The sequence below is a fragment of the Adiantum capillus-veneris genome, chromosome 29 (genome assembly GCF_014529385.1).
Source record: "Adiantum capillus-veneris isolate H3 chromosome 29, ASM1452938v2, whole genome shotgun sequence".
Taxonomy (NCBI): Eukaryota; Viridiplantae; Streptophyta; class Polypodiopsida; order Polypodiales; family Pteridaceae; genus Adiantum; species Adiantum capillus-veneris.
Genome location: NC_140959.1, coordinates 116,561,008 through 116,585,601, shown reverse-complemented (window position 1 = coordinate 116,585,601; position 24,594 = coordinate 116,561,008). Strand labels below are relative to the sequence as shown.

Genomic DNA, 24,594 nt, shown 5'->3' with positions numbered 1-24,594 from the left:
TCGAGAGGCTTTCTTTCGACTTTGGCGTCCTGGGCCTTTTTTCACCATGGTCCAAGGTGTACTCAGTTGGCACTACCATCCACCTATGTGGCTTTTCCCTCCTCTCATTTCTTGATTTAGCCTCATTGTACGTATGCTGTATTTTCATTGGGAGAGTCTTCCCATCATGATTGTTGCAGCCCTCTCTTGAAGAGGTGGTTGTAGCCCTATGGGCAATTTCATTAACTAAGGATCTCTTTCTCGGAAAAAAAAAAGGCATGTAAACTATTGATGAGGACGAAATTTCGGTTCATCATTCGATTGGAAGTTGTTGGAGCGTTAATAAGGCCAAAAGGCATTACAAAAAACTCGTACAATCCGAAAGTTGTTCGGAATGCACTCTTATGTATGCCTTCAAGAGCAATACGAATCTCGTGGTAAACGCTCTTGAGATCTATGTGGCTGAAAATTCGTGCCCCTTGTAGCTTGTCTAAGATATCATCAATTTGGGGAATCGAAAATCTGTAATCTTATTTCGAGAATGATAATCGATGCACATGCGAAATGTGCCGTCTTTCTTCTACACAAGCAAACAGTAGGGAGAAGTGCTAGGTAGAACAAGACCCTTCTCAAGACGTTCATTCACTTGTTTAAGAATTTCTTCCTGCTGTAAGAGACTAATGCAGTAAGGTGGCTGATTGGGGGGTGAACTTTCTGGAACTAGTCTTTCGCTCTCTCAGGAGGCAATTCATCTGCAAGGGTGTCCATAAAACAATCCTTATACTGATTAAGAAAAGTTAGCAAATATTTATCTAAATTTGACAAGAAATTTTCAGCACTCACCTCTCTATCTTTGACAAAAATCAAGTAAGCAGAAATACACTTCTTTATTTCTCTTTTAACAGTGATGTGCCTAACCATAGGAATAGGCCAGTCACTAGCATTAGCATCTACATCATACTACTGTCCTTTTAAGGAAAAGGACAGTTTCTTGCTTACATAGTCTGGGATGGGATGGATTTTGTAATGCCGCGGCATACCCAAGATGACATCAAATCCTTGTATAGGGGCAACTAGGAAAGACTCTCGATTAGAGTACTTTCCGATCTTCAGATTCAACAGTCCTTGGATAGGAGTGGAATTCGTAGTCAAGCCTTCAAAGGCTGATCCTCAAGTGATTTGAGTTGCCAGTGTCTCGGGAGTGAGATCAAGAGATTCTGAGGTATCCAATGAAATGAAGTTGTCGGTGGAGCCTGGATCAAACAAGATCAATACTCTTTGCCCATTCAAACTGCCCCACCCTTTGAGCAACTGCCTTTTTTCTTTCTCCTTCTTGGTGTTAGCTTGTACAGCAAGTACTGAATTTGATGCAGGAGGGGAATCTTTCTTAAAATGTGGGCAATCTGGTTTCCTATGGCCTCTCTCGCCACAATAGAAACATTTGCCCTCTTCCATGTACGCCTTCAACTGAGAGAGGGTGAGGAATTTACTTTTCTTTGCTCCCTCTGGCTTCTTTTATGGGCCTTTGCGCTGATCTAAAGGCCACTTTCGAGTGGGGGTTTCTCCTCAGCAGTGAGAGCCTTCTACTTTGCATGAAAGGTACTAAACTCCTGCTTACGAGGAGTCCCTTTCGAATGCAAGTTACAAACTATCAGGGCGGACTGCATCATAATTCGAAGAGTGTTTTGGAGATAGAGTTTCATAGTCTTCTCAAGTCCTGGCTAGAGTCCCACTTCAAACTTACATATATTCTCTCCATCAAAAATTTTCATGAAGGGAGTAACCTTAAGGAGGACCGCCCAAACTTTGTCGGCGTAGTCGAACACAACTTCATGCTCTCTTTGGGAGAGCCAATCCCATTCTTTCTTCACATCATCGACAAAGTCGGGAGGAAGGAATGAGCATAAAACTCCTTGAATTCCTCCCAATCTTTAGGTTTACGTTTCTCTAGAACTGTGGTAAGCCACCAGTTGCTAGCTGTATCTTTCAGATACATGCTAACATGACGTAGTATTGAGCGCTCTGAAAAATTACCTTCGGCAAAGGCCACCTCGAATTCTCGAATGAAAGCGAGAGCCTTCATATCAATCCGCTTTCCATTACAAAATTCGAACATAACATCTTTATCTCTAGTTTTGAATGTCTTATTCTTCTTCTTGTGGTGTCGAGACCGCTTCTTCGTGATGGCTTTGGAATCCTTGTCCACCGGAATTCTGAGCCGACTCTTCTTATGTTCCTTGTCTTGCTTTTCTACTTGTGGTGGTTGATCTACAACCTTGTCTAGGGGTACTCAAGTTTCTCATCAGGAATGATCTTATCTTGGTTCTTCATGAAAGAGTAATTTGGCAAATAAGTCGGTGAAGATATTTCCTCTTCTTCTTCATGCTCTCGGAGGTTCCTCCTGCAGGTCCCTCTGAGGCCATGTTGGGGCCCAGTCTAAGGTATTCCCTAAGTTTGAGTTGGTACTGTGGGATTCTGAGGTGGCTCTTCCACCATCTTTTCTTTCCCATTTTCAAGGGTCTTAAGCACTTCTGCACTTCTAGCTGAGCAAAAGCAGCCTAAAATTCTACCATGTGTTGCTTGAGCCGCTCAAGCTCTTCGGCTTGTCCTGCCATGACGAGTATTTTCTGCCAAGGACCGTCTTGCCTTAAGAAAGGAAATGAGAGGACCTTGCTTTGATACCAATATCACAGAAACAGAAGCGTGAACTTAAAACTTTAAATTAAATCTAACTTTTCTTACAAGATTCCACACAAAAAGAAAATATGACGCAGAAGACGGACACAGCACTAGAAGACGGACACAGCACTAGGGACCAGAAGATGGGTTGGTCCCCTCCCTTGAAGAAGTTTTTCTTATTACTTTTGAACAATTACAAGAACATTAATCCGAAAGAGCATATGTTGCTCGTGTCCAACTACTATTTGTTGCATAAGAATGCATGTAATTCACAAGCCTATTGGCTGAAAATTTCATACCTATAGTTGTGAACGGCTAAGTCTGCTTCGTACGAAGAATTTTTGCATAGGAGCGGCTTCTTCTGATGTCTCCTCGCATAGGATATGCCCACACGTGTTCCTCTTGGCTGAATTTTAATTCTCGAACCCGTCAAAGTGCTGAAATCTTCATGAACAGTTGGTAATACGCTTGTCTAAGTGCGACTTTTCCCCACAGGGACGCACACAAGCTCTTCTGGCTGCACTCTGCCTCTTTCATAGGCTTCACAGCCTCTGCACGGCCTACACGGACTACCGAGTAAGGAAATTGAGAGAGAGAGAGAGAGAGAGAGAGAGAGAGGAGGCTGAACTGAGAGTGAATAGAGAAGGCTCCGTGTGAATGCAAACTGCTGCAGAGCCTCCTCAGATGATAGTGCTACCTGTCTTTATTCCTTGCGGGTGATTGCTCTAGCCATCTGGCGCTTCATGCGAGAGAGAGAGAGAGAAAAGAAAGAAGAAAGAAAGAAAGATTTTTAACGTCTATGTCAGGCCGAAATCGGCCTATGAGACAAATCAAGTGTACATTGTGTGTATGTCATCCGTCTATCGGAAAGACAAATGAAACAAAATTGATACAAAACTGAACTGAATGTAGGTAGTGGAGTATCTGAGGAGGGATGGAGCTCTATCTCTAGGGGTATATGCATGTCTGTATGCTCAAGGTAGTACAATCATGAGAATGCATCAAGCTATCTAGCTCCATCCTGTACTAATGGGGGGATGTAAGATGTGGTACATGGGTGGGTCTGGTGCCAAGGCTACCCGGATGAAAGCTGTCGGGTCAGCCCTCATCTGAGCCACTCGCTCCTCAGTGGCACGGCGCTCCCGGGCTCGGATCTCCTCGATCTGTCGGTGGTGGGAGCTCGCGCCCCTGTAGCCTGTGACTCGTGGTCGTCGTCTAGCTCGGTTCACCTCCGCCTGTGGGAGTGTCACTCCCCTCTGAGTGTCTGGTGAGGGGGGGGCGGAAATCCTCTGAAAGAAGTCTGTGAGCTGCGACTGTCTCCCCTCTGTCTGTGTAGCTGTGTGTGGCTGTAGTAGTGTGTCCCGGTGGCTCTGTATCTCTAGTAAGAAACGTCCGAGCTGTCTCTGATCTCGAGATTCCATGATCTCTCGGAGAGTGGGCTGTCCTCTAAATAGGGCCTCATACCTGCCTCTGATCTCAGTGTATGCTCTGCATCTACATACAAAGTGCTCCTCACTCTCCACCTCCTTTGTGCAGGCTCTGCAGATTCGCTCCTCCCTGGGAACACCAGTATGTCTCCCGATCTCAATCTCTAACCTGTGTGAAGCCACTCTCAGCTGACCAATCGCCACCCGTGAGCTATGTGGCATATATGTGTCCATGTAGCGTGGTCTCTGTATGAACCCCCCAGACAATATGGTGAGAAACTGGTCTCTGTAATCTGACATCCTCGTCCCCAAGCTAGGTGCCTCCCAGACTCTCCTAGTGTATAGCTGCCACAGATCCTGTCTCAATACCAAGTTCCTCTCACTGCGAGAGAGGTGAACATATGGTGAGAGAGAGTTCAAAAAATAGAGAACATTGCAGAGCCTCCTCGGATGATAGCGCTACCTGTCTTTATGCCTTGCCGACGATTGGTCTGGCCATCTGGCGCTTCATGAGAGAGAGAGAGAGAGAGAGAGAGAGAGAGAGAGAGAGAGAGTTTTCGAAAAATAGAAAACGCTCGCTGCTAGAGTTTTCTCACCTTGGGATGGATTTTTTTTAAGTTTATTAAATGTGGCCACGTTCAAACTGACCGACTGCTGAGTTTATAAGGTTTTTAACCTTTGAACTTAAAAATGGGCATTAAATCTCACTTCTCTGGCATTAAATCTCACTTTTTGGACTCAGTCTGTTGGCTCCCAGCGGGTCGTATTTCCACTGTGTCCGGCCGGCACTTCATGGACGGCCTCCATAAAAACTATTAAGTTTTAGCTTTTTGAGCGAACTGGAGACACCATCTTGTTCATGTGCTTGTTCTGAACTATTTTGCACTGCGTCCAGCTACTATTCTACTTATCATACTATCCGGACACGGATAAATTTCAAGATGGTGCATTACACCAGAAAATTCACCCATCCCTGATTGGTATCAATAAATTCATAAATTCGAATAAGCTAAAGGCTAAGTATGCTAGACACAGGGACCCGTTGCTCGCTGTTGTATGCTGCCCTCCCGCCATCGCTGAAACCCCCCCCTTTCGCCCACGCTCTGTCCTCTGCCCTGTGCGCTGGTGCTACCCGCCCTTGTGCACAACCCGCTTCCCCTGCTCGCTCCTCTGCCCTCTATCCCAGCCAGCTGCTCATTTTGCTTAGTTCACATCGACCAGCTTAGGATCCCATAGTATTTTTTGTTTTGTTATGTTGTTATTTTGTTACTCTGACTTTGTACCAGATCCACCACATTGTAACTTTCTGGTCTCATAGGTCACTTTGGCCTTTTGAAGACGTTAACATTTCATTTCATCGTCTCTCTCTCTCTCTCTCTCTCTCTCTCTCTCTCTCTCTCTCTCTCTCTCTCTCTCTCTCTCTCTCTCTCTCTCTCTCTCTGTGGATGAAAGTTGGCGACGGAAAACACGCACGCAAACACAAACGCATAAGGACAGGTTTAAGTACTGAGTTTCTATCATGACTCCACTGATACAGGACGAAGTATTGAAAGCTTGCTTACCTTAATGATTTTACAAATGATAACTTCCATGACACGGCGTGTTTCCACATCTGCTACTTGACCTTCCCGCAGAATGTCAGAGGCGATGGGGCTTCCAGCGTACGGAGATTGGACAACAACCAGTCCAGCTACTTTATCTTTTAGATCAGACCAGTATTTGGCTATCGCTGCAGCTGCATCCACCCCCCCTTTGCTGTGTCCCAGCAGCATAACCCGTTTGCCACAACCCCAATAAAGTTCCTCTATATAATTTTTCAGCTCAAGAGCATTTGTCTCCACAGATGCCTGTTTACAGCCTCACAAGTATGTAAGAAGACATTATACAACCAGCTTCTCTAGGCATTGACATGTAGTAAATTTTGTTCTACCTCACTGTGTATTCTGGCAATGTGGCAAGTGAGTCCCAGCCTTGAGAAGTATTTCTTTGTGTCAACAAAGTATAATGGGCCATGGTTGCTGAACAAACCTAACCCCCAAAGATAATTCAGACTCATCTGCATAAGAATTGATTTTCACTTCTGGTTTGACCCGGTGAGGACCAACCCACAGACATGTTTGGTTAAAGAAAGGGAAATACCAGGAATCAGGAGGTAAACGTAGCTGTTGGGCAGTTTGTGTATTCCATTACTGCAATTAACAATAATGTGTTTAAGTTCAAGCATGTCAATAATGTCCTGCAAGATCTTCTACACAAAGATATGGGTATACCTGACCAATCCAAGAAGCTGGACAAATCTGTCCGTACGATCTTTCACTGGAGGTAACCCTGAAGTGCGCTGCAGCCATCCAATGTCGTCAACAGAGCCTCGTATTGAGGATTGAATGCGGCAAGCGAGCCTACACATAGTCATTGAAAAGTTGCAGCTTACACATATAGGGTTCAACTTCTATCAAACAACAGAAAAGTGCCAAACTGACATTACCTTCTTAATTGATTGCTCCTTTGAGAAACACACTTTTGGAAGTGACTGAAGCAAGAAACTGTTAGTCTTCTGGCACATGTCAAAGACAGGAAGGCCCTGAAACCAATGCTTTGTTAGCAAAGTTCTTATCTAGAGTGAGACAAACAGTTCACTATCATCATATATATAGTAAAATTGGCAGCATCCCTTGTGGTATAGACCTAATAATGCATACTTCAGAAATACTGACCCTTGCATGAAAGATAGTGGAATGCTTCCGACAAGATATCCAAACTCTGCAATTGCAGAGCCCAATAAGTAGATAAGCTGGCATAAACTTGCCCGCTGTATAAAAGTAGACAACGATAAATTCTGATATGCAATCAACTCTTGATTATGTGGCTCGGGCATTTGGTGTCTTCTACTGCTATGATAGGAGTTTAGGTGACCATCAATAGGGGCACTCCCACATAACTCCTCTAATACATCCCCTGAAATAGGCCAAAATGAGAAAGAAAAGGGTATCAGTCCGTGTTCCAACCTGTTCAGCATAACCTCAAATGTTCATTGTTTAGCCTAGTTTTTTAAGGCTTTCTCCCCTCCTCACCCAGACTTTTGAAAGTCCCTCTAAGCCTTTAACTTCAGATAATAGAAAGGATAATCAAGATTGTATTTCAAGCACATTGATTGCACAAACAACCATGTACTGTGGCATCTGATTGAATGAGACAAGTAATTGTTACACACCTTTATTCACAAGCCTCAAGATCTCAACCCACAATGGAAAGCACTGAGTACATTACAAATGTACATAAAATATTTGGCAAGTGAGATGAATCAGCAACTGTAAGCCAGACTAATAATGGACTTAAAAGCACATGAACTAAAACTCACATGTCATATAAATGTGGGTGCACATGTTGTGGTGGTGTTTCTTTTCTTTTTTCTTTTCGGGGGATTTTTTGAAAAGGGGGGGGGGGAGAGTTAAATGAAAATGAAATGTTTTTTTTTTCCCTAGAGAAAGATCCTTATATTAGTCAATGAAACTACCCATAGGGCTACAACCACCTCTACAAGAGAGGGCTACAACAATCATGATGGAGAGACTCTCCCAATGAAAAAACAACATATGTACAATGAGGCTAAATCAAGAGATGGAGGAAGGAAAAGCCACACAGGTGGACGGTAGTGCCATCTGAGCACACCCTGGACCGTGGTGAAAAAAGGCCAAGGGCGCCAGAGTCGAAGGAAAGCCTCTCTGCTCCCGCATGCGGTCGGAGCTGCCCTGGAGTCTCTCAAACTGTCCTCTGAGAGTATGGATCAGCTCTACCCAGAGATCCCGAACAGTCTCTGCTGGTGGTAGAGGGCGAGCCTCGAAGATGCGGAAGCAGCGGGCCCGCCAGATGAACCAGAGTGTTAGGCCGTTGATGAGCTCCCAACACTCTCCTCTCTCTCTCCACCACTCCTGTGGAGTAAGCTCTGTAGACAGGCTGGAGTGTAGGTCGACCCCCCTGCATCACTATCATCCGGCTGGTGGAGGATAGCTCAAACCGAAGTGTCGGGCCCGTGAGAGTGGACCAAGCAGCTTCACCCCAAGTGTACTGCCGAGCATCACTATCATCCGGCTGGTGGAGGATAGCTCAAACCGAAGTGCCGGGCCTGTGAGAGTGGACCAAGCAGCTTCCCCCCAAGTGTACTTCCAAGCTGTAGAAAGAGCTGGCATCAGCCGAAGAACACGAAGTTACACCTGCTGTGCCAAAGGACAGTCCCAAAGACAGTGACGATGACTCTCCACAAGGTGATCACAAGCTGCACATGCGGCCGAGAGACCACTATGTACAAGCCAGCTCCCAATTGCTGTAGCTCGGTGTGCAACCAGCCACTGGAACAAAGTGACTTGCCTCAGCTGTCCGGAGTCCCACAACCCCTCCCAAAAAGCTGCCAAGAACTCAGTTGTGAGACCCTCCTCCTGCCAATGAGGTGCTGCAGCAAGACGAGCCAGTATGTGACGTCCCAGTCGAACAGTGTAATGAAAGAAAGGGATACCTGGATGGTCTGTTGAGGAGAAAGGGTCCCTCCAAAGCCACTCTCCAAGATCCCACTGTACTCGTGCAAGTGGACAGCTCTTCCAAGCCCACAGTCTCCAGTGGCCAGTCTCAAGAGCTGCTGGGTCGAGATCTATGACACAAGTCCTCCCATTGATGCCCACCACTCGGATCCTCTGAAAACAGCACTCTGCCACCTGTGGGGCCTCTACTGCAACTCGGTGTAAACGTCCCTCACCCTGTAGCTCGAAAAATAGGGAGGGTATAGTCTCCAAGCAAGCCCAAACTGAGATGAGAACCTCCAGTCGCGTGAAGGCCCCCATCCATCTGGGCACTGCTGACTCGAGAGGTGTGAGCAACTCAGCTGGTACTGCCTCTGAGATATCCTGACACATGCTCTGCACCCCTCTCATGCCCTGTAGTAGCTAAATGCCTTGAAGCTCCTCCAACAAGCCTAAAAACTATAGCCAGTCACCTAAGGTGCGTGTTGGACCCTCTGCCATGCGACCCCAGGAAACATGAGGCCGACTACCAACCATGTGGCCTCTCTGGGTGCTAACCATGGGGTTCCAAACAAGGGGTTATCTCTGGCACTCCTCCGTGCAAGTAGGCTAACGCTGCTCCAGGCCTCTCCGCAGTTGCTCCCAAGAGCGGAGCAGACACACAGCGAAGCGGTCCTCCAGTCTCCTGCTCAAGCCAACTCTACGCATCTCTGTGAAAATCCATCTAGTTGAGGGTCGCCAGGGGCCTCCAGCCTGAGGCACCCTAGCACTAAGCCGCTGAAGCAAGAACTCCTTCCAAGGCTCCTCTCCTGGAAGAAGTCCTCTGACGATAAACTTCCCAAGAAGGGCTCTGCTTTGTTGTGCTGGGTCTATGATCCCCAATCCTCCCTGAGAACAAGGAAGAATGATGACCTGCCATGACACTTTGGCACGGGCTATCTAAGTGTCACTCCCTGACCAAAGGAAGTTCCTGATCGTCCTCTCTACTTGGCTGATACAAGAACCCGAAAATATCCAACAAGAAGTGATGTACCATATAGTAGCCAACAAAACCTAGTTGGCCACTACAACTCTACTTGCCACAGAAAGTCGTGCAGAGCTCCAATGTAGCAACTTTCTCCTGATAGACAAGAGGAGGGGAGCAATCTGTTGCTCAGGAGACAAAGTCCAAACTAACCTGACAGCCCAAGAACCGAACTGGAGTCCTTGGGGGAATCCACCCGAAACCCTCACCTGGCATCCAATCAGGCGTAGCAACACTACCAACCGAGAAAACCACTGTCTTTCTCCAGTTCATCAATGCGCTTGATGCACAACAAAAAGTCTCAAGAGCCTGCTCACACCTGTGAAGGTTGGCCTCCTAGCCATCAAAGTACAAGGCTGAGTCGTCTGCAAATTCAGCGTCCAGTAGCTCATCTCCCCGAATAGGGAGCGCTAAGCCACGTAAACCAATCTGCAGTGAAACCAAAAACCTACTCATCGCCTCAGCATAGAGCAGAAAGAGGAAGGGGGCAAGAGGGCAGCCCTGTCTAACCGAGTGTGTGAGCATGAAACGATCCCCTCTACCTCCTGACAAAAGTACCTGACTGTGTGCCCGTCTGTACAAAGCTAACACCCCTCTGATCCAAGCATCTGAGAAGCCCATCCTGCGTAGAATGCCCTCCAAAAAGTCCCAGTCAACTCTGTCGTATGCCTTCTCAAAATTGAGAAGAAGAATCACCAGATCCTCACCACGGAGCCGCGCGAGGGCAGAAGCCTCCCAAAAAGTAAAGATGTTGTCAAGGATACTACGCTCCTTGACAAAACCTGTCTGCGTCGCATGTATAATGCTCTCTAGAAGTGGTTGAATCCTCAAACTCAGAGCCTTGGCAAGAAATTTGTAGATTGAGTTGAGGATGGTGATGGGGCGACACTGTCGAATCTCATCCAAGGAGCCATCCTCCTTAGGAATGAGGTAAATCAGGCCCTCGCTCATGCTGTCAGGCATCTCTCCTGTGTGCAGGATGAACTAAAAAGCACTGCAGAGATCTCTGCCAAGCAAGTCCCAATACTCCAAGAAAAAGCTTGGAGTCAAGCCATCCTCACCTAGACAGCTACCCTGGGGGAGTGCTCTAAGAGCCGTGTGTAGCTCCTCTAGCTGAAGAGGAAGCTCAAGCCTTTGGTGCATCTCCTCCGTCACAAGACAAGGCATCTGTGCCCACACCTGCTCTCTGCATACATCTTGACGCCTTGACTGAGGCTCTGCAGACAATAGATCACGGTAGAAGTCAGTAGCACTTGCACGCATGTCCTCTGGCTCTAAAGCAACTGACCCGTCGGCCTCCTCAACTGGCTTACCTTGGCATGCGTATGCCGGGGTCCCACTGCCTCAAAGAAAGCGCCTGTCACTCTATCACCCACCTGGGTCCACTAAGATGCCTGTCGATGGAAAGCAAACTCATGGCGCCTCTCCTCTGTGCTGACGAGCTCCTGGCGAGCCTGCTGTAACTCCTCCTCCAACCAAGGACTGTCTGGATGTTGCTACTGCATCCTCTGCAAGGAAGCAACGCCCCGTTGGAGACGCTGCTACTCCTCTCTCGCTGCAGCCAGGCGAGCCAAAGACTCTTGAAGAAAGAAACGACCAAGCTGAGCAAGTCTCGAGGACACTCTAAGCTCTCTATCCAAAGAGTCTCCACTCGCTCTCTAAGCGCAGAGTCCAGCAAGACCCTCTCAGGGATGCGCAGCATCGTGCTCCCCCTCCTCTGCCTATCAGTCACTGTAAGGATCACTGGTGCATGGTCCCAAAAGGAAGTCCTTGCCAAAATGCCAATTGTCCCACCCAAGTCACAGATGTGGTAGACCGTAGCCTACGTCGTTTAGAGGGTTCTATTTACAACTAAACACTTCCCAAACCGGATCCTACATCATTCAGAGATTCCAAGTACAATTAAAGGACCCCCAGAACACAGCATGCGCCATTCAAAGGCTTCTATTTACAACTAAACGATCCCCACGTAGCAACCTGCATCGGTCAAATGTTCCAAGCACAACTAAACGATCTCTATACCATAGCCTACGCCTTTGAGAGGTTATCCAGCAGCATTGAAACCAGCATTGCAACCAAAATCAAATTCAATCGGCAGCAAGACAAGTTCCCAACAATATAATCTATTTCAAACAATTTGCAAGAAAAATTCTCAAAAAATGTTCCCAAAAGTGTCTAAAAACAAAAAAAATAATTCGCGGTTGCTTTCCATAAGTCGAACTCAAAGAACAAATGCCTTGCCATCCTGGTTCAAGGTGATGGTTTTGTTGTGGATTTAAATGGTAGCATCGTTCTAATGATGCCAAGGCATTCCTAAAAGCGCGTCACAGTACCCCAACTGCTTGATGTAAAAGTCAACCTTGCCATGGTACCCCTGAATGGTGACAAGAAGGACACCAATAAGCAAGACAATTGTACTAGTATCTCCTATAGCCAACTCTGCCTCAAGCAAGTTTGTCGTAGTCAAAGTCGGTGGATGAGTCATTGGCTCCGAGATCGAAGAAGACAGATGCTTTCTGGCCACGAATCTTTTCATAAGCTTGGCATAATTCTTTGGAAGCATCGAGCGTAGTAATTGCATAAACGTCTGGAACAAGTTCCACTGAGGTTTTGGCTTTCTTGGCGGAAGGTTGCTCAAGAGGTTTATCTCCTTTGTGGGCACTAACATAGGAAGTATGTCTTGTCTTGAAACATTTAAAATACATTTCTTCTTGTTGAAAAGTGTCTTGTTGGCGAGCAGTACGGTGATTTCGTGCAAGCAGAGTTTAAGTGTCACAAAAATCCCAAGAATTTGAATGTTATGACCCAGTATTCCCTATAGGTGTTGGTTGGTCCCTTCATCAGTTTATAACCAACCACAACATGGTCCATAAGTTCTTGTATGGTAGAGACTTGCTTGGACAAACAGTATTCTTGAAGTGGTTAGTATTCTTGAAGTGGTGATAGTAGTCCGATAATGTAGCGCTCACACTGGTCCTCCAAGGTTAATATTCTGAAGGAGGAGACAGAGAGATAGATGTCCAAAAAAAAATGATTGTAATCGTCCCTAGTTTCAGCGGCCATCATATTCAAGTTACCGCACTTTGCCAAAAGTTGTACTTCAAATAAACTATTCAGATAACTTCGAGCAAAAATATTATTGAAAGCTTGCCAAGTCCGTAGAGCGTGAGGCTTTGTGGCTAAGGAACTCCACCGTTGCATGGCATTGTCTTTCAAGAAACGGTTTCTCGAGAATTTTTGTATTCTTTTGTGTAGTTCTCGAGTGAATAGATCACTGTTGAAGAACTGCAATGCTTTCATTCGATCCTTCACTCCCAAAAGGTGAAAAATTTTACTGTAGATCCACCATCCTTGAAGTCTTTAGATTGAGATAATGCAAGTGCCAAAGGTGGATAATACCAACTGTGAAACACAGTAGGCGGTGGGGGAGGCGGTGAAGGTGGTGCAAAATCAGGTGTTGCAACCATCTATCAGAAAACTCCCCCAAGACGAATGAAAGCTTCTGTGGAATGTCAAGAAGAAGCTCTTTTTGATGCCTGAATGTCCCATGAGCTTCGAGGAAGCGCCAAAAACAGAGAACTTGCTGTAATTTCTCTCCAGGTTCATAAAAGTAATCTAAAGTGCTTGGGAAATCACTGTCTACTTGGGTTTTTGACTGTGGAAACTTCTACTACCGTTATGCTGCCGAAATTGGGCTAGAGTAAGGAAATTTCAGCCCCATTGAAGTGGGACAATTTGTAGAAGTTTACAGCTTTTCTCAAGTGCAATAAGAATAAAGAAATACCAAAAGGGGTGCCAACCTTTGGGCCCAACAAGGTGTCTTTGTCTACTCAGGAGCACTCTAGCTACCAAGTCATGAATTCTTTTGAAGTGGTGAATTCCAATTACAAGTTTGTTTGTGAAGTTACTTTATGTCATATAGTACAGGGCAAGGTAGACACTTTATTTACGGGTGAAAGCTGAAGTTTACTGCCCTTTAGTGAGGCTACAGGCCAATTTCATTGCATCTATTGGCCCAAAGGGTTGTTTATAGGCCAAGAGAACCTGCAACAATAGCAGCTCCCCAAAAAGTAGAAGCTCTCCTAAAAACTCTCCCTCCCCCTCTCTCTCTACTTTTTGCTTAAAAAAAGAGAAGCGCTTTTTTCTATTTTTAAATTCAGTTTTAGAAAGAGGAAACTCGTTCGTAAAGAGAGGGAAAACCAACAGATTCTAGAGAGAGAAAATCGTGGATTCTTGAGAAAAAATTTGCAATAGAAAGAAAATCAAAAATTCAGGTACAGAGACAAAATCAATAGATTCTACAGAGAGAAATCAATGCGCATAGAGGATTTTGGAGTATTGACATGGACCACCTTTCTAGAGAGAGAGAGAGAGAGAGAGAGAGAGTGATGATAATGATTATGATTATGATGATCTTGAGTGTGCGATTCACATGCAAGTATGATCCAATGTCCTTTTATAAACATTGGCTATGATACTGGCCATATGACAGATTTTCAAACGCACTCAAGGTATCTGTAGCTAGCTTATCCCTTTTATGCACACTACCCGCTGCACAAGTATGCACAATTGAATGATCACGTGCAGGATTAACTATTGGTAAACATTGCGTAAATGTTAAGAAGTGTTGGACATCCTTTTATTACTTTCCTTCTCTTTTGCTATATCATGCAATCGAGGATGATTGCTTTGATTTTAGAGGACAGTATTTGACGGGTTTTAGGGTTAATGTTTTTGCGATGAGGCAATGCGTTCATTTGGCTAGTCACACCATAGGTCTCCTGTGGATCCTTCCGAGAGGAAGGACCCATTGGGTTTTCACCTTGTCCATTTCGGCAATCTTCATGTTCTTCGTCCACGTCCTTGGATCATGCTTGGATGCCGATCCCATACCCAAGATCATCATCATAATCATAATCAAAATCTTAATCATCATTTAACATAAAACAAAATTCACGGTTCATGTTTGCATCTTCTATACTTCCAAATGCTTGTAAATCCATCTTCCTCCATCTTGCTGCCTGTTGTCCTCCAAACAAATAACAAGAGAATCCAAAACATAAATTTGACACATGCTAAAAAAATCTGCAAAAACCCTAATTTGCTGCTAAAACTCCAAATTTTGAAATTGTCAGAATCAAAAATCCCCTCATGTCAATGTGTGGGGCTCGTCGACAGAATCAATTGAATTTTGCCGCATGTACAAGTTCTCGTTCGTTGTAGAGATTTTTAGAGGCCTCTCCAACACAGACAAGCATCAAAAAACATTTTTTTTGTGCTTCATAGGTTAAAAACGAACTTCTATTTCTTCATCTCCTCTTTCTATGGTCTTTTCTTCTTCTTCCGACTCCATAGCTTCCAATTGTAGATTGATGTAGGACCGGTTTGCTTGTGAAAAAAGCAAACGATTTGATGCTCTGATACCACTATAATCAAGAGATCACTACAATTTGCAAAACTTGGAAAGACTTTATCACATCAAACAACTTGAATAACTGAATTGAAATAAAGAGGGGAGAGCGAGAGAGAGAGAGAGAGAGAGAGAGAGAGAGAGAGAGAGAGAGAGAAAGAGAGAGAGAGAGAGAGAAGATGTCAAAGCGGGATGCCCCTATACGTAGTTGGTGGCCCTGAACTGCCATTAAAATGCCCCTGTTTGGGTATTTCTTTATTAGTTGAACTCTTCTCATACAAGAAGTCGGAGGGCTGAAATCTAAGAGTTGGTGCTCATGCAATCAGGCGGTGTCAATCTGCAAGTTCTGTGCGTATAAGTGCTGTCCTAGAGGGTTGTTTTTATAGACCAAGTGAAACCGGCCCGTGGTGGGGCGGTAGGCGTTGGCTTTCACCCGAAATTCTGTACTTTAGACACACACACAGAGCATTTTGCAAAGGAAACCTGCGACGGCAATTAACACTTGAAAACACACACGGCTCGGAAGCTAGAATGCCCCGAGCAGACGCCGACAACCTGTAGGCCCCAAAATTGGCGCCCCTTTCGGTATTTCTTTATACTTTGAGAGGGTAAATTTACAAAGTAGAGTCCTGGGAATCCTTTGTCTATATCCAACTAGATACCACTTGATTTGGCCAAATTTCGGCAACATAACAGCCCCAAAACTTGCGCCAAACCAATTCCCCTGCTGGAACTCACTTCCACTGGCATAAACCCTCTGATTCCTGCCCAAAAAAAGTAAATTAAGCACGCTGTATTTACTGGTTTTTGCCCTGTTTTCAGCCCCAAACAGTCCCCTAACAGTCCTCTGCCAATGGGGCACTCTTCCCAATGGTTCTGGCGTTCGTATGGCTGGAAAACAGTCAATTTACAGCGCATACAATACACAGCGCTGGAAACGCACATGTACGGTGAGGTTATGACCCTCACCGGTGCCTACTTTGGAGCAACAGTTAGCTGCCCCTGTTCCTGCTCAAGGAGGCTCTTGCCTCAGCACAAAAGCATGAAACCACACAGCTGTACATCAGTCAAATGAAGAGCCCTCTTGTGGGGCATCACATAACTGCACGTAGGGGGAGAGAGAGCAGTGTGTAGCGTGCAGGGCATCACTCCTAGCACCACACTGTACATAAGAGGGAAAGAAAGCACTCCATAGCTCTTAACCTGTGACAGATTCTCAATGAAGCATCCCCCCATCATAAATCGAGCTCCCCCTTTGTTGCCCTTAACCTGTAATGCATCTGTGAACAAATAGATGCAAAAAGGGAAAAATTTCAATGGCTGCCAAAACCTGCATATCGCTGAAAACGCAGCAAAACAGCCGTGTAAACATGCATCTGACGCCTTCCAATGCTGAAAATGAGCTGCTTGGACCTAGGCAAAGTCATGGGAAGCTCAAAAATGGAGAGAAATGGCTGAAAATCACAGTTATCAACCTCCAAAACTGCTCCAAAAAGTCAGTTACAAGTTCTGTTCTCTCAAACTTGGTAAATTGACCAAAAAGTGCCACTTGGCACTCATACATGCAATTTCTGGCATTGGGCTTCTTGCTTAAAAATCTCTCAACTAGTGCATCCGTTGACTTTGCAGCACAGTTGTAAAATGTTCCCCTAGTCATACCGAAGGTAATGACACGAACACATTTCACGGCCCAAAATAGCAATTCCCTAAATTTTAGGAAATGATTCCGTTGGGCTTCCACTCGTCATCTGACCATCTATCCTCATTGGGACCGCATCCAAAAGTGCAATGTAGCCCAACTATCGGATACTTTCTGTTGGTGATCCCACCTTGACTTTATGCCTTTATTGAGTTCACTTCCTAGTATCCACCAACTTGCTAAGTGCGACGGGGATACCTACATGATCTTGAACTGAGCCTAGACATCCTTTTACTTTACGAGTTCCAGTGCCGACCAACTTCCCGTCTACAAGTGAAACTACCGGTCACATTGGCCATACAATGTCCGACCGTTTGCTACTTCAAAAAGAGGGTCTCAAAAATTAAACAAAAATCATTGGAAAGAAACCAACAACTAAGGCTAGCAGTTGCCACGTCCTCGTGACACCAAGAGGACTTGCAACAATAATAACAGATCCCCAAAAAATAAAGCTCTCCGAAAACACCCCCCGCCCCCTCACTTTTTCCCAAAAAAGAGAGAAGAAAAACGGCTTTTTTTTGCTATTGTAAAGTCAATTAAAGTCATTCTGAGAGAAAAAATTAGCTAGGGAGAGAAAATCAGAGATTCTAGAGAAAAAAATTGTAGTAGAGAGAGAAGGTCAGAAATTCAAGTTTAGAGAGAAAATCAGTATATTCTAGAGGGAGGAAACCAATGCACATAGAGGATTCTGACTCTCACAAAGAGATTGGCATGTTCCATCTTTCTAGAGAGAGTGTGTCTATGACTAGCCAAATGAATGCAATGGTAAGTTGCGTCTATGGCCTCGATGCAAAAACCCTAACCCTAAAAACCATCACACTCACCAGGCTAAAGATGGTGTGTATGTGGGAGGTTGTGGGGTCAACACCCGATTTTGTACGAAAGAACATGGATGGACCAGAACACTATTTAAAATTTGTTTGAAACAAATTTTAAATATATTTTAAACTTGCCTTGGTGATGATTAAATTTGTTTAATTCTCATTTGAATGATGGTTTCAATGTTGTTTGATAACCTTTGGGCGATGCAAACTATGGTCTAGGGAGCGTCTAGTTGTACTCGGGACCTGTGAATGATGCACGCTACAGTCTAGAGAGCGTTTAGTTGTAGCTAAACAACGCAAGCTATGGTCTAGGGAATGTTTGGTTGTATATAGAACCCTCTGAAATATGCACACTTCGGTCGGAGGAGCATTTGGCCAAAATATATTTATGTTATGTGTTTGCACATGTAAACTGTGTCATTTGTAAAGCATTGGAAACCATATGAATCTTGTACATCAATAGTTATGAGATTGCATGGGCACGTGTACATCAGGATACCCCTTCAAAGGATCAACACGATTTGGGTGTGATGGCTAATATTACTGCGTTGGAATATCAAGAGCTTCGATGTGGATGAGGTGGATAGATGAAAATCTAAGTGTGGAACTGTATAGTGTAATGCTACTAGAGAATGTGTTATCTCGCAATGATGGGCATTGACACGTATGCATAAAGGCACTGTCTGCTAAAGAATCAAATTGAATTTTGCACGTCTAATCGCGAACAATCACTCTTCTTCCAAGAGGGGACTATGTCACAAGTTGGTTATGTGGCATGATCCCTAGGGGATTAGAACATCGAAGCCCAACATTGGACAACTCGCGAAGGACCTAAACCCTAAAAACTTACACAATCCCTTGTTGGCGTGGCAATCGTACGGACGCCCGAAAATTGAAAAAGGTTGTATGGGTGGCCGCAAATCGCGGAAACAACCCTATGGACGCGTGCTTTTCATATCTGACGCTTTTGAGGAGAAGCTTTTCATAGCAGATGCTTTCGGCAGTCTAATAAAGGAAGAGTCCCTCGACAGTTGTACCATTGTGAAGCAATATAAAAAAAATACTGAAAGAAGCACCAGGGTTTTGGCGCTAGTGCCCTGAGAGTGGAACTCCGCCACTCAATGTCTACCATATGCATCATCTCTCTCTCTCTCTCTCTCTCTCTCTCTCTCTCTCTCTCTCTCTCTCTCTCTCTCTCTCTCTCTCTCTCTCTCTCTCTCTCTCTCTCTCTCTCTCTCTCTCAGCCGGTTTCACATGCTTTCCACACGGACACGCGGCCAGTACAGTGGACTATGTTATGGCACAGCCGAGCTTTATTCCTTGTATTCAGGATTTCTTAGTGGAAGCCAAACCACTGGGCGTAGCAGTGGATCATGCACTATTGACATGATCTGTTTCATTTCAATATAGTATAGCCCAGACATCAGGAGGCAGGTCACATACCTGTTATACATTTACACTAGAAACGGACTCGGTTTATACAGAAGAGATCTATAGCCGTCTATACACAGCTAGTCCTCGCCTCTCAGTGGAGTGCACCACATTACTGAGACACTGCATGGCATACCCACACGCTCAGCCGGGTCGGAGGCGATATTCTGGGAGCATGCCCCAAAATATTTGGTATGATAAGTGAAGATAAATGAGAGCCCAGCTTCAGAGGGATCTTCTTTTAGGAGTCATCACTTACAGACAATCTCGAATTGCATCTCGGCGCCTTGTGCGACAGAAGAAACGAGCTTACTTGGCCTAGATGGAGCGAGACTTGTATCAGTTGTTGTTGAGTAGAGACTCAGGAGAGGCATTGCGATTCTTTCATGAGCACTCCCCTCCCCCAGTGATTACTTGTCCTGATGTGTGGGGCCAGTATGCCTCATCGTTATATACGGTTCCTGGACAGGACCCCCTTCCAAATCCTACAGAGACATGCCCACCTATCAGTACCTTCTTTACCACTGAGATGGTAAAGAGAGCCATTGACAAGATGAGGACGATCAGGGCATATGATCATGATGGTCTAGTAGTACAGCACTTTACACATGCTAGAGATATGCTGGTAGAGGTTCTTGCAGTGTTGTTCAATCGTGCCATGTGTGGGGGGTTACCTGAGTGTTGCTAAATTGGCTTTATCTGACAGAAAAATAATTCTAAATGAACTATTGGATTTATAAGTGAGAGGGTTTTCTCGCTTGGAACACCAAGAAACTAATTCTAAATGAATTATTGGAATTTTAAGTGAGAGGGTTTTTCTCACTTGGGACATCCGAGTACAGAGTATTCTTAGTGCGTTATTCAAAGAAATGACAGGAGCATTGTGAACGGGAATATCTCTAAGGCCACCAGGAACGGGTACTTCTGATGCGTCACATCGGATGGGTGACACGGAGCATCAGAAAGAAGTATCCGACCATCCGGGAACGGACATCTCTGATGCGTCATAGGATGGGTGACAGAGCATCGTGAAGGGGATTGTACCGTAAGTTCGGTAGGAAAGGACTAGGTGATGGGTATTCCTGATGCGTCACAAGGTGGGTGACGGGTGCATCAGAAAGAGGATATCCATAGTCGAGAGGAAATCCGAACTGGAGAGAGGAATACGCGTAAAGATGCAAGCACAAGAATAAAGATGGGTTCTGAGAAGCTTTTCTTAAAAAGCGGAATATTTTAAAGAGTTTTTCGGGAAGAGCAAAAGCTTTCCCGCGAGGAATCTATGTTTGCATTGCATTCGTGCATGTGGTTGCATCCAAGGATGCCTGGGAAGTGCTGTGAAAGCATTGATTTTAACTTATAAGGTTTTATTGAGTTTTTGGGCAGGTTCATACCAATTTTAAAAATATGCCGGCCGTCCACTTAATAAGTGGACAGCCACTTAGAAAATAAAGCAACAAAACCAGCGAGCGAATTCTCTCTCCCTATTTCGGGTAGAACAGGAAAAAAAAATTAATTAAAAAAAAAAAAAAACGGCCACGATCTCTTTGCGAGCAGCTATTCGTGCCGTGGTGAAGGAGCTATAAAAGCACCACATGCCCTCACTGAAGGGAGGTTACCAACGCCAGCAAGAGAAGACTCTGCCGCCAGAAGACGCGAGAGATCGCGAGACTAAGAAGCACAGAAGTCGCTTTTCCCGCGCAAGAGCGACAGGTACCTATTGTGGATTCGCCATACGAATTGTTGTCGTGTGTTTGCGTGTGTGTTTGCAGGTACTTCATCGCGAAGGAGAAGCGAGAAGGCTTCAGCCTACGCTTGGGAATTCCGGAAACGGAATTCGGAAATTGTCTGCGGAGTCTCACCTCCCAGTACAGACGGAAAAAGGATTGAGAGCTTGTCTCTCGGATTTCCCTTATTGGAAGGAACGACCATCGAGTAAGAGATTTAGAACGGAGGGGTTTTCTCCGGTTCTTGTGCTTGTAAAAAGATTCTCCCTAATAAAGAATACTCTTTAAGGGGGGGACCAGCCCATCTTCTGGTCCCCAGTACTGTGTCGATCCTCTCTCTCTCTCTCTCTCTCTCTCTCTCTCTCTCTCTCTCTCTCTCTCTCTCTCTCTCTCTCTCTCTATTTATTTCTCTCTATATCCTTTGGCTTCAGTACTAAGTGATAAAGTCTATTTATCCGAGTATATTTTACATTGTTATGCGCTCCCGTTTGTGACAGTGGTATCAGAGCATGGTCTCCTCTCTCTCTGTAAAGGAGGACGACTCTGGGAAGATACGGGAAGAAGCCATGACAAACCAAGAGAGAAGTAAGCAGGCGGAACCTTAAGTCCTGCAAGGAAAAGCTCGCAGAGTTGGAAATTTTGTTTTCTCTCTGCAAGAAGTCGACACAAGGCTTGGGATTCTCTGAGAAGGCGACGAGAGCATGATGCTCAAGAACCTAGAGAATCCAAGGAGCGGAATGCTCGAGATTCTTCAGAATCCAAAAAATATCCATGAACGTCAATCCAGAACTATAGCCATGAAATCTCGTCATTTCGGGAAGGATATGAAGAAGGTCTTTAGACCTTAGAACACGCTAGTCAAGCTTGATACTTTTGACGGATGGGAAGATGTCCCAAAAGCTACCGCTTTCATTCGACAGTTTGAAGTTGCCTTTGCAGGCGGCAATTTCTGAAAAGCGTTGAAGGTGAGACATGTGACCAAACACCTCAAGGGGATTGCAAGTACTTGGTGGTATACCAAAGCTCTGCAAGGAACTTACAACAAGACTTGGATTCAATTCTAAGGCTGAATTTTTCAACAAATTTTTTTCCTCTACGCTTTGAGGAAGGCATCCAAGAAGATTGGGGTCGGTTTGCCCAATAGGAACACGAGTTATTCCAAGCAAGTAGTGGTTCACTCTTGCCAAGGTAGCTCCACTCTTGACCCTCTTCGAGGAAGGAAAGATGAAGAAATTCAACGAAGGACTTTTGCCCGAATTTTGTAAACCCATCTGCAAGATACTTTGCAGCAGATGGTGGAGTCAACAATAAAAGCTGAAAGTGTACACCTTGATGTACATAGAATACAATCCCCGCAGTGGGACGAGAACCATTGAACACAGAAACAACGAATTTTTGTTACCTCTCCTCGAAGGATACATTGCTATCCGGAGAAAGTTTGGAGTAAGGGAATTCAATCTAACTCCTGAATGCTTGAATAGAAGACCCTCAAACTCTAAGTGAGAGGACAGGTCTTTGATCAAAGTTAAATCTTTGAGAAACTCATCAACTACGTGTAACAGGCTTGGACACTCCAAGTCAAGAATCAACCTCGACAGCACCAAATAACCACTTCAAAACAATTCACAGATCACAATAGATTTGCACTAGCCCGGCGGAGTTTCGTGCCTAGAGATATTGGCCCCAAAGACTGGCGCCCCTTTCGGTATTTCTTTTTATATTAATCAATCATCGAAGTACAAGAGAGTGGTTAGGGTTTCACTCTCAGACTCCGCGTCCAGATGCTCTGAGAAGTGAGGCCCTCACCACTAATTTAAACGTTACAAGAGATGCCCAAAAGCAAAGCCCCAAAAGCTTTAAAAATCAAAAGCATCAGTTCTCTCTCTTAGAGAGTCTTTTTTTTTATTAAAAAAAAAACAAGTTCTCTCTCTTTTATGCAAAAAGCAACGCCCAAAAGCTGCCAGCGCAAATTGCGGCGCAATTTCCGGAAAATCCGTACAACCCTGCCACGTGGCACTGGCGCCAGAAATTAGGGTTTCAGCCAGCAGTTAGGGTTTCCAGAAATTAGGGTTTGCTGCGAATTAGGGTTTCTGGCAGTTTTTAGGGTTTGCAGGAATTTTAGGGTTTCTGGAAGAAATTAGGGTTTCTGCTGTCCGCCACGTCATCACTTTGTGACATACCCCCCTCTTGAAAACATTGTAATCGACCGCGATTACGCCTGCAAAACCGACAAAAGCCATCAACTGTCTTAGCAGACACTAACTGTTAGTACCTACGTACTAGGAACACACATCTAGCACATGTACAAAATCGACAGTCACATCACACGACATCACAGGACATCACATGACATTCAACATTCATTCGGATCTTAGACCATGATTTATCGGCAATGTAGCTAGCAATCACATCTAGGTCCAATCGAGACCTCATCGATGTCCGATTGACTAACCCCTATTGCAACCATGTCTATTCAAGATCAATCAGACCAAAATGCTGCAGTCATTTCGGCTATCAGTTCCTGCACTCACAAGAAGTCAAGAACAAATCAGTATCATTATCAGGAATTCCATTTCATAAAGTCATCCAGCAGAATACTGTCAGCTCTCAGTATCCCTGAAACTCAAAGAGACATCAGTGACTTTAGTATCAAAATCGAGGCATCTGTTGACAAAGGAGTGGAGTAACTCCCCTCTTGTGCATTCCACTGCACCAGATCTTCGGCCAAGCTGAATTCTGGGTTCCATTTGGAGTAGACTATGCTAAACCAAAAGCATCGAGGTAAAGTTTCACAATCCGAGGAGTATCTGCTAGGTCCTCCTCCTCCATCCACTTCGCATCAAATGCAGGAAAATTCTTGAACTAAACCAAGAACCGCCTTCGGACTTTACCTTTCTTCGTATCATTATGTGCCAAAATCTGTTCAAGAACAAGGATCTCCTCGTTTTCTTCCACTTTGGGTTGCTCATCAGGCTCCCCATCATCAAGCACATCACCTTTAAAAGGTTTCAAGAGATTCACATGAAATGCATTGTGAATCCTCCAAGTATCTGGCAGTTTCAATCGGAAGGAGACATCATTTATCTTGTCAGTAATCTGGAAAGGTCTGTAGTATCACATACTAAGCTTTGGAAAAAGCCTCTCCTTTCCCTTTTTCTTTCTTAGGCGTGCCTTCTCAAAAGTAAGAGCACCCAATCATCCTCCTTCAGTTTCCAGTCGCGAGGATGGCGATCCGCTGCCTTTTTCTGTCGTTCTTGAGACTTCTGGAAAGTCTCGCGAACCTTGACAAAAGCCGTATCCAAGTCTCGCGAATATTCATCCGCTTCAAATATCTAATCTTTCGTGCTCAGGAAGGATGGAACCTTCCCAGCACTTTCAACAATCTCACATGGCGTCTTCCCCGTCGAAGAGTGTATCGTGTTACTATAGGCAAATTCCACCAAAGGTAAGTTCTTTTCCCATTGAGTCTTCTGATCTGAGATACAAGACTTCAATAAATCTAAAATCACTTAATTGGCAATCTCAAATTGCCCGTTAGTCTGCAAGTGGAACGATGACGAGAACTGCAACCGCGTGCCAATGTTCTACCAAATTGCCTTCCAAAACAAACTCATAAATTTGGGGTCTCTGTCGGAGACAATCGTCTCATACGTGCCATGTAATCGGAAAATCGTCGTGATCATTCTGTGTTCTTGGGAGATCAAAAATGAAATCCATTGCAATACTTTCCCAGGGGTGGGTGGGTATGGGTAAAGGCTGTAATAATCCCTTTGCCTTATGCCTGTCAGACTTGACCTCTGGCATACAAAGCAACTGCACACAAACTCTTCCACATCCTTCTTGAGTCTCCGCCAAAAGAAATATCTCTCTACCCTTTTCATGGTGG

The 24,594-nt window shown here is 44.9% G+C and overlaps 1 protein-coding gene across 6 annotated transcripts in view; it reads right to left on the bottom strand.

Moving 5' to 3' along the window:
* The window catches only part of LOC147419819 (uncharacterized), an 88,110-nt gene that overhangs the window by 18,208 nt on the left and 45,308 nt on the right, over positions 1–24,594 (bottom strand). For all 6 annotated transcript variants that reach the window (XM_086505705.1, XM_086505702.1, XM_086505703.1 and 3 more), the window contains 6 exons: positions 6,800–7,040; positions 6,571–6,666; positions 6,356–6,484; positions 6,225–6,274; positions 6,016–6,113; positions 5,648–5,932 (listed from right to left, as the gene is read on the bottom strand). In XM_086505705.1, coding sequence (XP_086361831.1) covers positions 5,648–5,932; positions 6,016–6,113; positions 6,225–6,274; positions 6,356–6,484; positions 6,571–6,666; positions 6,800–6,960 — 819 coding nt within the window. In that variant the 5' untranslated portion in view covers positions 6,961–7,040. The remainder of the gene's footprint in view (positions 1–5,647; positions 5,933–6,015; positions 6,114–6,224; positions 6,275–6,355; positions 6,485–6,570; positions 6,667–6,799; positions 7,041–24,594) is intronic.